The sequence below is a fragment of the Perna viridis genome, chromosome 8, assembly GCF_037379345.1.
Source record: "Perna viridis isolate PV_CMFRI_1.1 ecotype Kerala chromosome 8, ASM3737934v1, whole genome shotgun sequence".
Classification (NCBI taxonomy): Eukaryota; Metazoa; Mollusca; class Bivalvia; order Mytilida; family Mytilidae; genus Perna; species Perna viridis.
In genome coordinates, this window is record NC_142452.1 from 4,523,450 (window position 1) to 4,537,011 (window position 13,562).

The 13,562-nt window shown below is 33.0% G+C and overlaps 1 protein-coding gene across 1 annotated transcript in view; it reads right to left on the reverse strand.

Moving 5' to 3' along the window:
- Nucleotides 1-456: 456 nt before the first annotated feature.
- The window catches only part of LOC148609022 (uncharacterized), a 60,073-nt gene continuing 46,967 nt past the window's right edge, over nucleotides 457-13,562 (reverse strand). The window contains exons 50-59 of the mRNA XM_088540506.1: nucleotides 13,077-13,172; nucleotides 10,947-11,177; nucleotides 10,236-10,426; nucleotides 9,765-9,937; nucleotides 8,691-8,912; nucleotides 8,039-8,241; nucleotides 7,606-7,676; nucleotides 6,943-7,023; nucleotides 5,664-5,864; nucleotides 457-1,902 (exon numbers count right to left, since the gene is read on the reverse strand). Of these exons, the coding sequence (XP_088396632.1) occupies nucleotides 1,855-1,902; nucleotides 5,664-5,864; nucleotides 6,943-7,023; nucleotides 7,606-7,676; nucleotides 8,039-8,241; nucleotides 8,691-8,912; nucleotides 9,765-9,937; nucleotides 10,236-10,426; nucleotides 10,947-11,177; nucleotides 13,077-13,172 (1,517 nt within the window). The 3' untranslated portion in view covers nucleotides 457-1,854. The remainder of the gene's footprint in view (nucleotides 1,903-5,663; nucleotides 5,865-6,942; nucleotides 7,024-7,605; nucleotides 7,677-8,038; nucleotides 8,242-8,690; nucleotides 8,913-9,764; nucleotides 9,938-10,235; nucleotides 10,427-10,946; nucleotides 11,178-13,076; nucleotides 13,173-13,562) is intronic.

The following is a 13,562-nucleotide window of genomic DNA, read 5'->3' on the forward strand; positions in this document are numbered from 1 at the left end:
GGAATTAAATCAGTTTTGAACTGATTTGTAGGTATGTTTAATTGTGTGGGTTTTTTTTCACAAGGGACAGTACCTATGCAGAATATTTTTTACGGACCACCTGCAGCCTGTCTTGTGGTGTAAGGGTCTCCTCGTCGATCATTGAAAAACAGTGGGTGGCCTTGGACTGACATATTCATCCCGGTGGGGTTTTTGTTTTCATTGACATATTCATTGTTATATTCTCGTTATATAACCATATGCAATAAAACAAATGAAGCCTCAGTGTATTTTGGAATTAGAAAATAGAAATACTGCAAATTTTGATGAATATGATAAATGAAATTTGATATATTTCGGGGTCAGACAAGTGTGGCTACTATCCTCACGGACCTTAGTTCCACCTGAAGTGGCATCAACCCAGTGGGTATAAATTATAAAAAAGTTGCAAGTGAAAAAACTAGATAGATACTAATTTACTATTTATTTGCAAAAGCTGTAATTTATTTTCCTCTTTCTATACAATTTTATTAAATAGTTATCAATGGTAGTCTAACCATACATTGGAGGGATAATTATGTAACTAAACAAAGGAATGTAATAGTGTCATTCCAACGGAAATGCATAGATTATAATATGGCAATAGTCCCACATTCATAACCAGCCACCCATTTAAATACGTTTACTTAATATCGAGGGGCTTTAGCGCTCAAAAACAATTAAAAAGTTTTGCATAATTCATTTCGACAAAGCACATTTACCATCAGTAATTCTCAATAAAAATGAGTTTTTATGATTCACAGCTTGGTTGTTATGCGTGTAGGTTCAACCTGTGGTAGACTTCATTCTGAAAAGGCCTGCGACATTTCAATCAATCTTCAATTTGTCAATAATATTTTATTGTGTGTAATTTTATATTGCTGTTTACTTTTTTGTATTCTTTATAAACAAATAATTAAACTTTATATGTGCCTCCGTAAAAAAATGTAGGATCATATCAAAGTTACTTCATTTACAAACGATTCGTTTGTTTTTAACCTTTACATATACAAAATAGATATAACTTCTACACGTATATACAATACCTTGCTGCATGACTCTTCATCCAAATATGTGGTTTGTTAAATAGATAAAAAAAAATATGCTTCAGCCTTATCTGTTCTATACAGCTCGAAAATTGTGCGGAAAAACATCAATCATACTGACATAAATTCATTCCGTAAATGTTAAAACAATGATAACAAAATATGAAACGAAATTTTAAATTCAAAAGTTACAAAAAAGGGCTACACATAATAAAAGAATCGACGTGAAATCTTTTAGATTTCGTTTCCGTTATATAATTATTATCTCTTAACATTCATAACTCCAACTAAGAAAATTAAACAGTCACATAAGAAAGATCTTAAAAAAAGCTGTACACAATAAGTAAAGAATGATAATAAGCGTCCACTGCAAGGTAAAAGTTTTAACAAGACAATAATACATCACTGTCTAGTACTTTTAGTAGTAAACAAGTTTGAACCAATCGGCTCTATCTGTAATATTTCAAATGGTTGAAAATTGTCAATAAATGGGATGTACTGAAATGCCTTTTAAAGGTGGGTTATTTCTGATTTTCCTAGTACATTGAATTATAATTTTCATCTCAACGCTGCTTAGTTTTCTATGCAAGATCAACAATTTGAATAAATTACAATATGAGTTGTTATAAGTTGTTATTTTGATCGCGTGATGACTTAAAATCAATACAACGATACAACTACAGCGATATTGTTATTCATATTTAGTAAACATATTTTTCTTTCATTTATTGAGGAACACAAGAAAGCACCAACTACTGCCTTTAATGCACTTTGGTTTCGGCAACTATTGTCAATTATTTGGATAGTCCATATGAAATCTGGCAAAATCCTGAGTGCTCTATAAAGAAAACAAGCAAAACTTTAGTTTATATATGTCAGTTGATTATATTCCAGAAACATGAACTATGCACCGATTCAACATCACAATATAGCATTTAGAGTGCTTCCGGAGGGTGGAAAAATAGATGCCTTGTTTGCAGGAACACGAATATAAATTATTTTCTGTTTTTCTCATTTTGCATCGCTTACAATGTATGGCCTAGCTATATATATATAAACCAAATCCAACTATGCACTGGGAGCCTATGCTGTTAAGCCGATACAGAAGTTTGCGATTACGTTGGACTGTTTCATACAAACAAAGTTGTCCCAGTCTAATTTAGTAAGTAGCAAAATTTAAAAAATAAATGGTGGAAATATTAATTGTGGTAGTAGTAGAACATTCGTACATCAGTTCATATAATACTTGTGAAGATGATGATGCTGAGGCTCTGTTCTCTGTACCAGCTGGCTGTTAGAAAGAGTAATCAAGGGAGCCAATGTTACAGCGGTAATCAAAAGAATGTAATCCAAGGACAAAGACCAGACATGGAAAACTGACACACACAACAAAGAACACAAAGTAACTAAAATCATATTAAAAAGTGAAGTCCGGGGTAGACAAACGAGGGAAGGAAAATTATGACCCGTTGAATAAATCAGTTCTCACGGTGCTGATGGATACACCATAACGATCCACGAGTTCATGATGACGACCATAAAACTTCTGTAGTGATGACTTCAATCTTGTAGCAACATAACCTTGTTCCAGAAGCCAATTTATTAGAGTTCTAGCGCGATACAAAACGTCTGAATAGTTTCGGCAAGCTCTGGCATAACGTATGAGTTGTGATATGAACACTCAATACGCAGGAGCCGAAGGAATGTTGCCACAGATGAAAGGAAAGTTGACAGTTTTGAATGAAAAGTCGTCACGTTTGTCGTACAGTTTGGTCAAAAGTTTTTCTTTCTAATTGTAGGTCAAGATATGAGGCTGACTTCACATTGTCTGTGGTATCCTTTATCTCAAGTTCTTTTGGGTAGATGCGATGTATCGAATCCCTGAAATTAGGATTGTTTAAATATAATACGTCATCTATATAGCGGAAACTGAGAATGAAGGATCTAGCTAAACGATATTCTTTCTTTCTGATCAGATCAGCTATAAAGTCAGCCTCACAAGAGTGAAGGAATAGGTCAGCAAGTAAAGGAGCACAATTTGTTCCCATTGGAATGCCGACCGTTTGTTGAAAAACACGTCCACCACACAAGACAAATATGTTGTCGACTAAAAATTCCAGCATTTTGTAAACATCTTCCTCTGTATATTTGGAAGATGATTTTGAATTATTTCTTACAAAGTATGAGGAATCTCTACCAAGAACTATATATTTGTATCTAGGTGTACAATCTTTTTTGGAAAAAAACAACGATGTATAATGTTTTTAAGTCGGGATCTTAACTGAGTATGGGGAATAGAAGTATACAGTGTTGAAAAATCATAGGTTTTAATGCTATTATATTCAGATAATAGTCTTGAACTGATTGTCTCTAAAAGATCTTTCGAATTTTTCAGGATCCACATTGAATTAATACCACTACGGGAGTAACAAGTATTGTGGTAGGACTGTAGACCCTATTTGACAGTTGTGAGTATAGAAGTTAAAAGTTTTGAAAGAGGTTTGGTGGTTTGCAGATCCAGCTATGAAACGTTGTTTGTATGGATTCTTGTGAAGTTTAGGAATCCAGTACATAGGCGGTAAATCACAATCATCGTCCTTGGTATAGAGACCAAAAGAGGATAGCACAGATTTATGGTTTTCCACAATCTCTTTTTTGGAGAGAGTGGTAGCAGTGTAGGTCTTATCACTGCCATTATTTTCTGCGTCTACCTCTGATAATAAACATTGGATATAAAACGTTTTGCAGACAAAAACAATGTTGTTGTGGGCTTTGTCTGCTGGTACGACAACATATTTGTCATGTATAGTAGACAATGTTTTTGCTACATCAGGGTCTTTGAAAATTGATGTAGCCTTGGCATTCATTGACCTACTTAAAACTTTCATTCGTTTCAAAATTAAAGACCTCATGGCCTTTAACCACTCTTACAAAGAATCAATGTCTTCTTGTTCTCGTTTTATCCATTTTCTTGCATAGTCCTCGACGGCATCTATAAGAACTTTAAAGTTATAATTCCAATTTATGGAGCGTGGTTCACGGTACTTGGGACCTTTAGAAAGGATATTACGCAGAGATTCATTTTCGATAATGGTTAAATCTCCCGTAACGACGTGACCAGAAGGACCATATTTGAATGGAGAGCTTTTGCAAGAACAGTCAGGTGGTTTAGCCTTGAAGTCCTCAATCTGCAATAGCCTTTTATAATTGAAAATTTTGGATGCAATGGGTGAAGTATAGGAATATGAAATAATTGGTATGGATTTCTTTGAAATATGGGGGAATTTTGTTGGTAACGTTTTTGTGATGGAGTATGTTAGCCAAATTTTGCATCTATACCTTTGTTGACAAACGGTAGTGGAAGAAATGATCGTTTTTCTTCATCTTGACTTTTCACACAAACTGGTTTAAAAAGTCTGTGGAAACCAATACCAAAATGATGGCAACAAGTCTGTATAATGATGAGGTGGGGTCAGAAACAGGAGTGTCAAGACTTGTTTTTTAAAGGGAGTATTGTAGAGTGAGAGGTGTAGAATAAAGTTTGGTTTTAATGAAGTCCAAGAGGTTTTTGTATGAAAGGAAGGAGACCATCTATGGAGACATCATATAACTTAGGTGACGTATAGTAGCGATTGCCATGACTCCTTTCCCGTCTTGGATTTTTGTCAAATAAATTTATCACATTTATGTTATTGTTATATTGGCTTGAAAGGTTTCCTATACTTTTGATGTTGTCATTGCATCCGTAAGGTATTGCAGTACCTAATCTGCGTATCCAGTACTCCTCTCTTTCCCTACGATAGTTTTTACTTAGAACGGAACTGTTCGTAGGATGGTAATTTTTTTCTAAAATACGAACTTTCATGGAGAGGATTGAATGATCTTGTTGATTAAAGTGTTGATAAATTGTCGAGAATTTGGTGGTGTTAATTCCCGAACGATGACCGCACATTCTTTTATTTAATCGTTCTTGCGTTTCTCCGACATATATTAAACCACACAAGTTGCATTCTAATCCATATATTAAGTTTGTTGATTTGCAACTTAAGTCATCGTGACTTCTTGTATGGAAGGTATTTTTTTGTAAGGGAACTGGAGAAGTAAGAAAACTTGCCTTTTGACATTTAACTTGGGAAAAGCATCCAAAATCGGTCATTAAAACTTATATGTTTTTCCATTATATAACCATACCTACAGTTCTTATGACGACATACAAGAGAATATCAATTGATTTTCATGGATCTCCACAATGTAGGATTTGGAATACTTTTTACAGGAATTGTTGGATTTGCTTGTGTGAGTGTATCAACATAACTTTATTACTATAAAATGTCATAAAATTGTTTGCAGTGGCATATCTATGAAGTGGAACCTAAAATAAAAAAAAATGGCAAATACCAACGAAACTGGAAGTTGATATTGGACTGCACCTAAAATTGCTTACAACATATACCTCATATTTAAAAAGTCACACACCATCATCCATAAGTAGCCGAAAAAATTGCGACCAAATTCAGACGAATTGACGAATATACACTCCAATCGTTGAGTGGGGATGTAAAAATAATTGAATTTTAGCATATACATTATCTAACATACCTCAACAAATGTTGAATTTCCATGTATTTCGGAAGATAAACTAATCAAACCTTCACTGTTGATAAATTTAGAACCTATTTCATGGTTCATTTTGAAATGTAACTGTCCATATCCATGATAGAAAGGATATTTGTCTAAAGACTGCATGGAAATATGATTCTTGACATCATTTTCTAATACAGCAACGTTGTAAAATTTCATCTATGAAAGAGAAAAGTACAAAAAAAGTTTTCTTAAACTATCAATGATGAACCAATTTATCAATGAGGTTTTCTTTTAAATGCCATGTCCTCTGTTCACAAATTTACTCTGGTTTTAGTATAAAATATCTAGAAGAACCCTTTCCAATTAGTGGTTGGTATGTTTTGCAGTGTATAACATAGTAATGTTATTGTAATTATTCGTTCCTTGCGACTTCCAAGTGAACATTGTCATTTTGTGTACAACAAGCTATTAATGCACAAATAAATTTAATCCTTGTTTGTTTTTAAATCAGTATGATTATTATTTGAATTTTTATTTATCCACTTAAAACAAAACTCGTAATTTTAACATTCATTCAAAGTCTTGTGCTTTTAAAGATAAAAAAGCCTCCTTTAAAAACAAAATATAGTGTAAATGAGTTCATACTATATAATTTAGCAGTGATTGTTTGAATGGTCCCAGTGTAATAAGTTTCGATAATTCACATGTAAAAATCATTTTCACTCGCGAACTTTCTCCTTCCAAAAGTTCATAACACGAATATGAATTCACCGAGATCACAAAATTTAAAATTCATCTTGTAAATAACAATAAATTATGAAGAAAAATCTTTAAAATGAACAGGATAATCAAGTTATTGTAAATAATCAAAGTTATCACGCCATTTAACTCGTGCGAAAGTTCCGCTCACTGGTCAAACCCGGACGTTCATCGACACTCATGATTAATTGAATGGAAATAAAAAGTTTTTCTGTTAATTTCGTTTATTATCTAACACCTAATGTATACACAGACTTTTTAATGCCTAAAGGAATATTTTATATCATTCTGTCATAATTTTATAGAGGACATGTAGATGATTTCCGTGGTCATAATTACATCGCACACACATAATCAACTAAGTAATATGAATTCGTTAAATTCACCATTTAAACAGACCTCTTAATATCAATTGTCTGACTTTAAGTTCATTCGTATTGGACATTCACAGAAATACATGGATAAAGAATTTAATAAAAGATTTTAAATTATACATAGCCCCAAAAACAATCGAGAAACATTTTATTGAACCTACCTCGTCAATCATGCCCTCAAAGAAACTTTGTTTATCTGTTCCTAGGTATAATTCCACATCTGAAGTGTCTGTGTAGTAGGTCTGTGATGAGTTAAAAAAAAACTCAGAGAAATGAGAAATTAATAAACACAACAGTACTGTATTGACAAAAATGTTGCTTTATGATATTACATCTAGAAAAGGAAGAAATGTATGATTATGGTTGACTGTTCTTTGGAGTTTCTTTGTATTTCTATAGTAGATGAGGAACGAAAATTCAGTTTGAAAATTGAAAAAAATTATTAATGATAAGCTATAATTCTTGTGAGGAGGTATGATATGAAGCAGGTTTAAACTGTAGAAGGACGAAGTTGACTAAATATTTGTTTTACGATTTTTTACTTACTATGATTTATTTCCTTTAAAATATAACAAAATTTTAGACGAAAACATTGAATATTTTATTATGTTAAACGTACGAAACAAGTAAAGATCCTTACTCAGTATTACAACTTTCTGTCAGATTCAAATTAGGTTCTCACTGCTTCTAAGATCATAGGTAAAATTAGTATTGATAACCGTTATGATAAACTTTGTCATTAATTATGTTAATGATATTAATATTTCATTGATAATTTTAATTAAAGCAAAGCACACTCTGACCTTTTGATTTAAAACACATACCAGATCGAGTGGTTCTACAGAAGCCACTGTACCACTTACAACCCCATTTATGTATAATTTCAAGCTGTACTCTGGAAGATACATGTAAGGCATATAATGTTATTCTTTTTGTTATTTGTGACTTAGTTGTAGCAAACATTCACTAAAGTATCAGCTTCATGCTGATAGTCTAAACGCTTAATAAATAATAAACTATCAAAGACTCAAATCACAACATCAAAACTAAGGTATCGAAAAAAGTAAATGTTCAAGCTGCATTATCATTATAATTGTATTTTCCGAAATGTGTTTCATCTACATTCATACAGTCTTGACTCCTGTGACACATTTCACCTTAAGGGATTTACAAGGCTCTATAGTTGACAGCAGCAAAGTTACATAAACAGTTAGCAATTTAAATATCGACAAATCAATCAAAAATGGAATATCTCACCAGACTCATCATACTGCATCATTATATGACTCCATTTGTTCTGGGAAATTGTTGTATTTGATGACGTTGTGGCATTGCCGTACTGTACATGCACGTGAAATGACTCTAACCATAAACACATCAGGTGTGATTCAGTGCAGACAAGAGGCATTTTAGTTATTGGACTTCCATTTTCCATAGAGATCCAAACGTCTATACTGAAGCTTAAAAAAAAGACATAAATGAAGTGGTGAGATGTTTTGAAATGAGTATCTACAGGTCTACGTCAGGGAAGAAAAAAGAAGTTTGTAAATTGTAATTACTACCAGTATTTAGGACGTTAGGTAGCACGTTAAGTTGATTTAAGATTCCTTCTCCCGCTTTGTGTGATTATAAATGTAGCAATTCAGGCAATGTATAAACAACAATTTAAAAAGGTATTAGTATTACAAACGGATACATTTAGTTGGCGTTGAATGACTAAGGTCTCTAAATGAATTCAGTAAAACATAATTGAAGAAAGGACAAATTAGCATAGCACACCAAAGTCCCTAAATAATCTACTGATTGGCCAATACAGTTTGAATTTCTTTTTATTAGTAATGTTCCAATGTCATCGTTAGTCAATTAACAGAAGGATTGTTACACATTTATCTGATAAAAGTTGGTTTACCTTTTATTAATGCTTAATTTGGTTATTTCAGTTATCATTACGTAAGTACCACCATCAAGTTTCAAGGCTTTATTCGCTCTGTCCAAACAGTGGACCCATATATCTGAGAACAATGCCATCTGTTGGCCGAACTGGTACACTCCGACACGTCCACCTGTAATTCGTGTGTTGTACACGTCACCACTGTCGACAAGTAAGCGATCCAAATCATAAAGCTGAAATCTGAAATGAAATCCAAAGGGCTTAATCCTTAGTAAAGGTTTCCAACACTTAAGAGGGTATCCATGTAAAAACCGGACCAGTAGGTGGCACATGAAAGATTTTGTTTTCCAAATAAAATTTCTTCAATTTCGTACCACAAATGCATCCTTCCTCAAAGTTGAATATTAGTTTTTGATTAACTGCAACAATTAAAGACAAATAGATAATATACAAAGCCTTGAAATTAATTAAAAAAAGAGGAAGTAACGCTTTATTTTGTGCGAAAGTTGTTTGCTTTATTAAGGAAGTTTGAAATTTCTTTCTGAACCATTCATTGCCACTTATAAAAACTTTACATACATAACACTTTAGTATGGTATAAACATTATATAAAAACCAAATATTCAGTGTGGTAAATATATTATGTTGTTCCATCAATATCAAAAGATTTTCCAGATTTGTACATGGACAAACTCTTACATCAATTATCAAGAAGTTATAATATATAAGATGAAGAAAATGGGAATATGTCTTCTTATAGTTTTGTAAGCTGAATAATGTTTGTAGTGCCAGACATACATATTCCTGTGGGAGACGACTTAATTCGTAATGAAAATAAGGACTTGTGTAGTGTTTTAATAACAATAATTTTTATTTTGAATAATGCAGTATGTACTTTTGGGTTAAGTTTTACTTCATTGATTGCACTGAGAAAACTGAGAATTTTAGCAAATAAATACTTAATCTCGTTAGAGCAAAGTGAATTAAGTACGAAAGCGATGAGTGAAATGTCATATAGAATTCATTTTTTTTTTCTGATAATTATCCAAATCAAATTGAGTATTATGCATACAAAATCATAAGACAAAATACCTAATTTTGCCTATGTCTGAATGATGGGTAAGCAGCCACTTATAAGACGTATTATTACTCCAATGAGTAGTATTTCTATCTTGCCAAATAACGATTGTTTCGTTTTCTGTGGAACTACTATCCCATAGCGCTTGCGCAAGATTTGCACCTGGTCCACTCTTTGAATCAACTACCTAGAAGTTCAAAAAATTTAAACTTATCAATATGATATCCTTATGTTCTACATCTTAATTTATGTTGTGTTTGTTTTTATTGCTATTTTCTATTCCTTTTATACCAATGTTTGATAATTACAATAATGAAGAGATTACCTGTATAATTAGGACTTCTCATGTTTTCTTCTCTCAAAACGCTTTTGATTTAAGAACAAAATTGCGCGCATTGAAACGTTAATTCCAATTTTGCAATGTAACATACAACATAAATGAAATATTTATGAAGACGAAGTGCTTTGTTACGTGTATTTCCTACCTTTATTTGAATACCCCTTATTGCTGCCTTGTAAGTTCTTCTAAAAAGATTCTCGTTTTTCGTTTTCCATGACACGATATAAAATCGTAGAGTACTCTGATATCCAAAAACAATCCCTACGTAATTATCTTCGGTATCAGATCGGGCATATATAGTCCCACTGTAACTAACAGATGCATATGACTGCCGTCCTGTGAAAGATAATTATAAATAACCTTCATAACTAACCCGTTGCAGCCTGATGATGTTCCTTATCAGGACGAAACTATATATCTTAAAGAAGACGATGCTTACCAACCACTTCTATTATTAGTTGCTTCAAAGTTATTTAGGTACCCATTGACGTGAATTATGTTTCTGTTCTTCTTGATCTTTTCACAATTGTTAGTAAAGAAAGACCATGACCAACATTTGTTTTCATTTGTAAAATGTTGTGGTGTCTTTACTGATCTCTCATTGTATATCAAAATTTCGCAATGTTCATAGATAAACAATATTGGACCATCAAATTTGAGACAAATTGTGATTTGTTTCTTTACAACTAACGATGATCTGGTTTTTAAGGACTTTATAAATGCATTGCAAACTTTGGTTTTCATATATTTGGTATCGGTCCGTGATAAAGACTTGTCACGAGTTATTGTATGGGTATAAAAACTGAAAACGTATGTGAAAGAGAATACAGAGGTCCAAAAAAAAAAGAACACTAACCAATAAGCATTGAAGGACCTTTAGTAGCTGCCAGCTGATAGATTTCCCTCCCAGCTCCTTTGATCCACCACTGTGGAGTGTTTTCAAGATCAACACCAGGATACAAATCAATAATCATGTGATCAATAAATGATGTTGTAGATACAGACGGATTATGTGGACATGTGTCGTTAATATCATCCACCCCATCTCCATCAGAATCAACTACACAGTCGTCCCCTACTTGATCACCTAAGTTCGGTATGAGTTAGAGACATAAATTAATTGTACCACAGTTACAGAACTTGAAGCACATTTCTTTGCTCTTATTGCTCTTCGAATTATCCGTGAAGTTAAATTCTTACATACAGAAATATTCAACAGAGTTTATAACTAATTATTTTAACAGCCGAATCGAATACGGTACTATAATAAAAAGTACCGACTTTTAATGTTTTTCTCAAATCAGGGTTAGTATCGTTTTCCTTTACCATTTGGTTTAAAATGTACACAAAGACATTTTTAATAGGTAGCTTTCATTGGCCTGCAAAATTGTTTTCTAAAAAATATTATTGCAGTAGATGCTACTGATCATTATTTTGATTATAGGTAAGTGATTTTTTGCATATAAAAAAACTGATACACACAATAAAGATGAAATAACCAAAATAATACACACAAAAGTAACAAATATAAATGAACAACCCGGACTCCACTATAAACTGGGAGCATAGACCAGGTGCACCGGTAGGGTAAGCGTCCTCTTCTGTTCTAGAAAAATCTACCGAGTTGCTCATAAAAAGTCCAAGGTAGGCGAAAGAGGAAAGGAAAACAATGACACGTTGACCAAATCAATTTTCATGGTGCAGATGCATATACTGTAACGACCCACGAGTTCATGATGACGACCATAAGACTTCTGTCGTGATGACATCAATCGTGTAGCAACATTACCCTGTTCTAGAAGCCTAATTGGAAGAAGTCTAGTGCGATCCAAAAAGTCTGCGTAATTACGGCCAGCCCTGGCATAACGTTTGAGGTGTGACATGAAAACTCAAATCAAAAATAATTTTCTAAAATTCGGTTTTGCTGTACACATGTAATGATATGCTGTTTTCAATGACGAAGACAAGTGTTTCCATAATCGTTGTTTCTCCAAATAAGATGGTACACCTAGATACAAATATATAGTTCTTGGTAGAGATTCCTTATAATTTGTAAAAATAATTCCAAATCTTCTTCCAAATATACCGAAAAAGATGTTTTCAACATGCTGGAATTTTTTATCGACAACATTTTTGTCAAGTGATCGTCATTATGAACTCGTGGATCGCTACGATGTATTCATATGCAACATACAAACTGATTTGTTCAACGTGTCATAATTTTACTTTCCTCTTTCGTCTACCGTGGACTTTACTTTTCATGAGCAACTCGGTGGGTGTTTTTAGAACAGCAGAGGACACTAACCCTACTGGTGCACCTGGTCCATGCTCCCAGTTTTTAGTGCAGTCCGAGTTGGTTGCTCATTTACTTTTGTTACTTTGTATGTACTATTTTAGTTACTTTATGTTCTTCGTTGTGTATGTCTGTTGTTCATGTCTGGTCGTTGTCCCTGGATTACATTCTTTTGATTTCCACAAGAATCTTGGGTCCCTTGATTACTCTTTCGACAGACAATATGAATATCGAATGACACTAAATATGGTCTTCCAACTGTTGATCATTTTCTACCATTAAACGGTTCTATAAAAGCACCGTGCAAAAGTTCATGTATCACCGAATGTGGAATGTTGGCCACAGATGAAGGACGTCGCTAAAAACGTTCTGCATTTGTCAATATGACTGACTCCTCGGTTTTATAACATACACCTTCGCATCAAGAGAAAGTTTCTCTCAAGTCACTGGGAATAAGCATCAAAAGGGCAGCATCGACAGTGTCTTGATAGAAATGCTCATTTATCTGAAGCTTCCTGCTCGTAATATAACTTAAAGACGTAATCCTGCCTAAATAATTAAGCATGAAAAATGCTGCATATTGTTAATTCAAGACTGATCGTTTATCAAAAAGATTTTATAAGGCGGTTATAATGATTCTCGATATCACATTGTATTACAAAAGGATATCAGACTAAATAACTTTATTCTTACCATTAAAATCCTTTTGTAAAGGATTCGATAAATAAGGACAATTGTCCTTAGTATTATCCACGCTATCAGCGTCAATATCAGTATCACAGCTGTCACCTTTAAAACAAGGATCGTGTTATGTAATTAAAGTATATTACATATAACAACAAAATATAGTGTTTTTTTTCTTTCAAAAGTGGAGTCACAAAATTGTTCTTGTTAAGATTACAAGATGAAAAGCATAGAGCTCGAGTTGTGTTATTATCAGACTAAAAATGAATTCGGTATAAAACTTACGCGTGACAATAGTTTTATATTGATATAGCGCGCCAAAATACTCTCAAATTATTCTCTAAATTTTATTTAGTTGGTTATAATGAGTGTAGTTGTTTTTGAATGGGTATATGTTCATATAAATAGGCCCTTAATGCAATCCTTTGCGCGGTCTAAATATCCATTGGATTTGCTCATCACATTACAAAAAAAAAAGAATTTTTTACACCCATT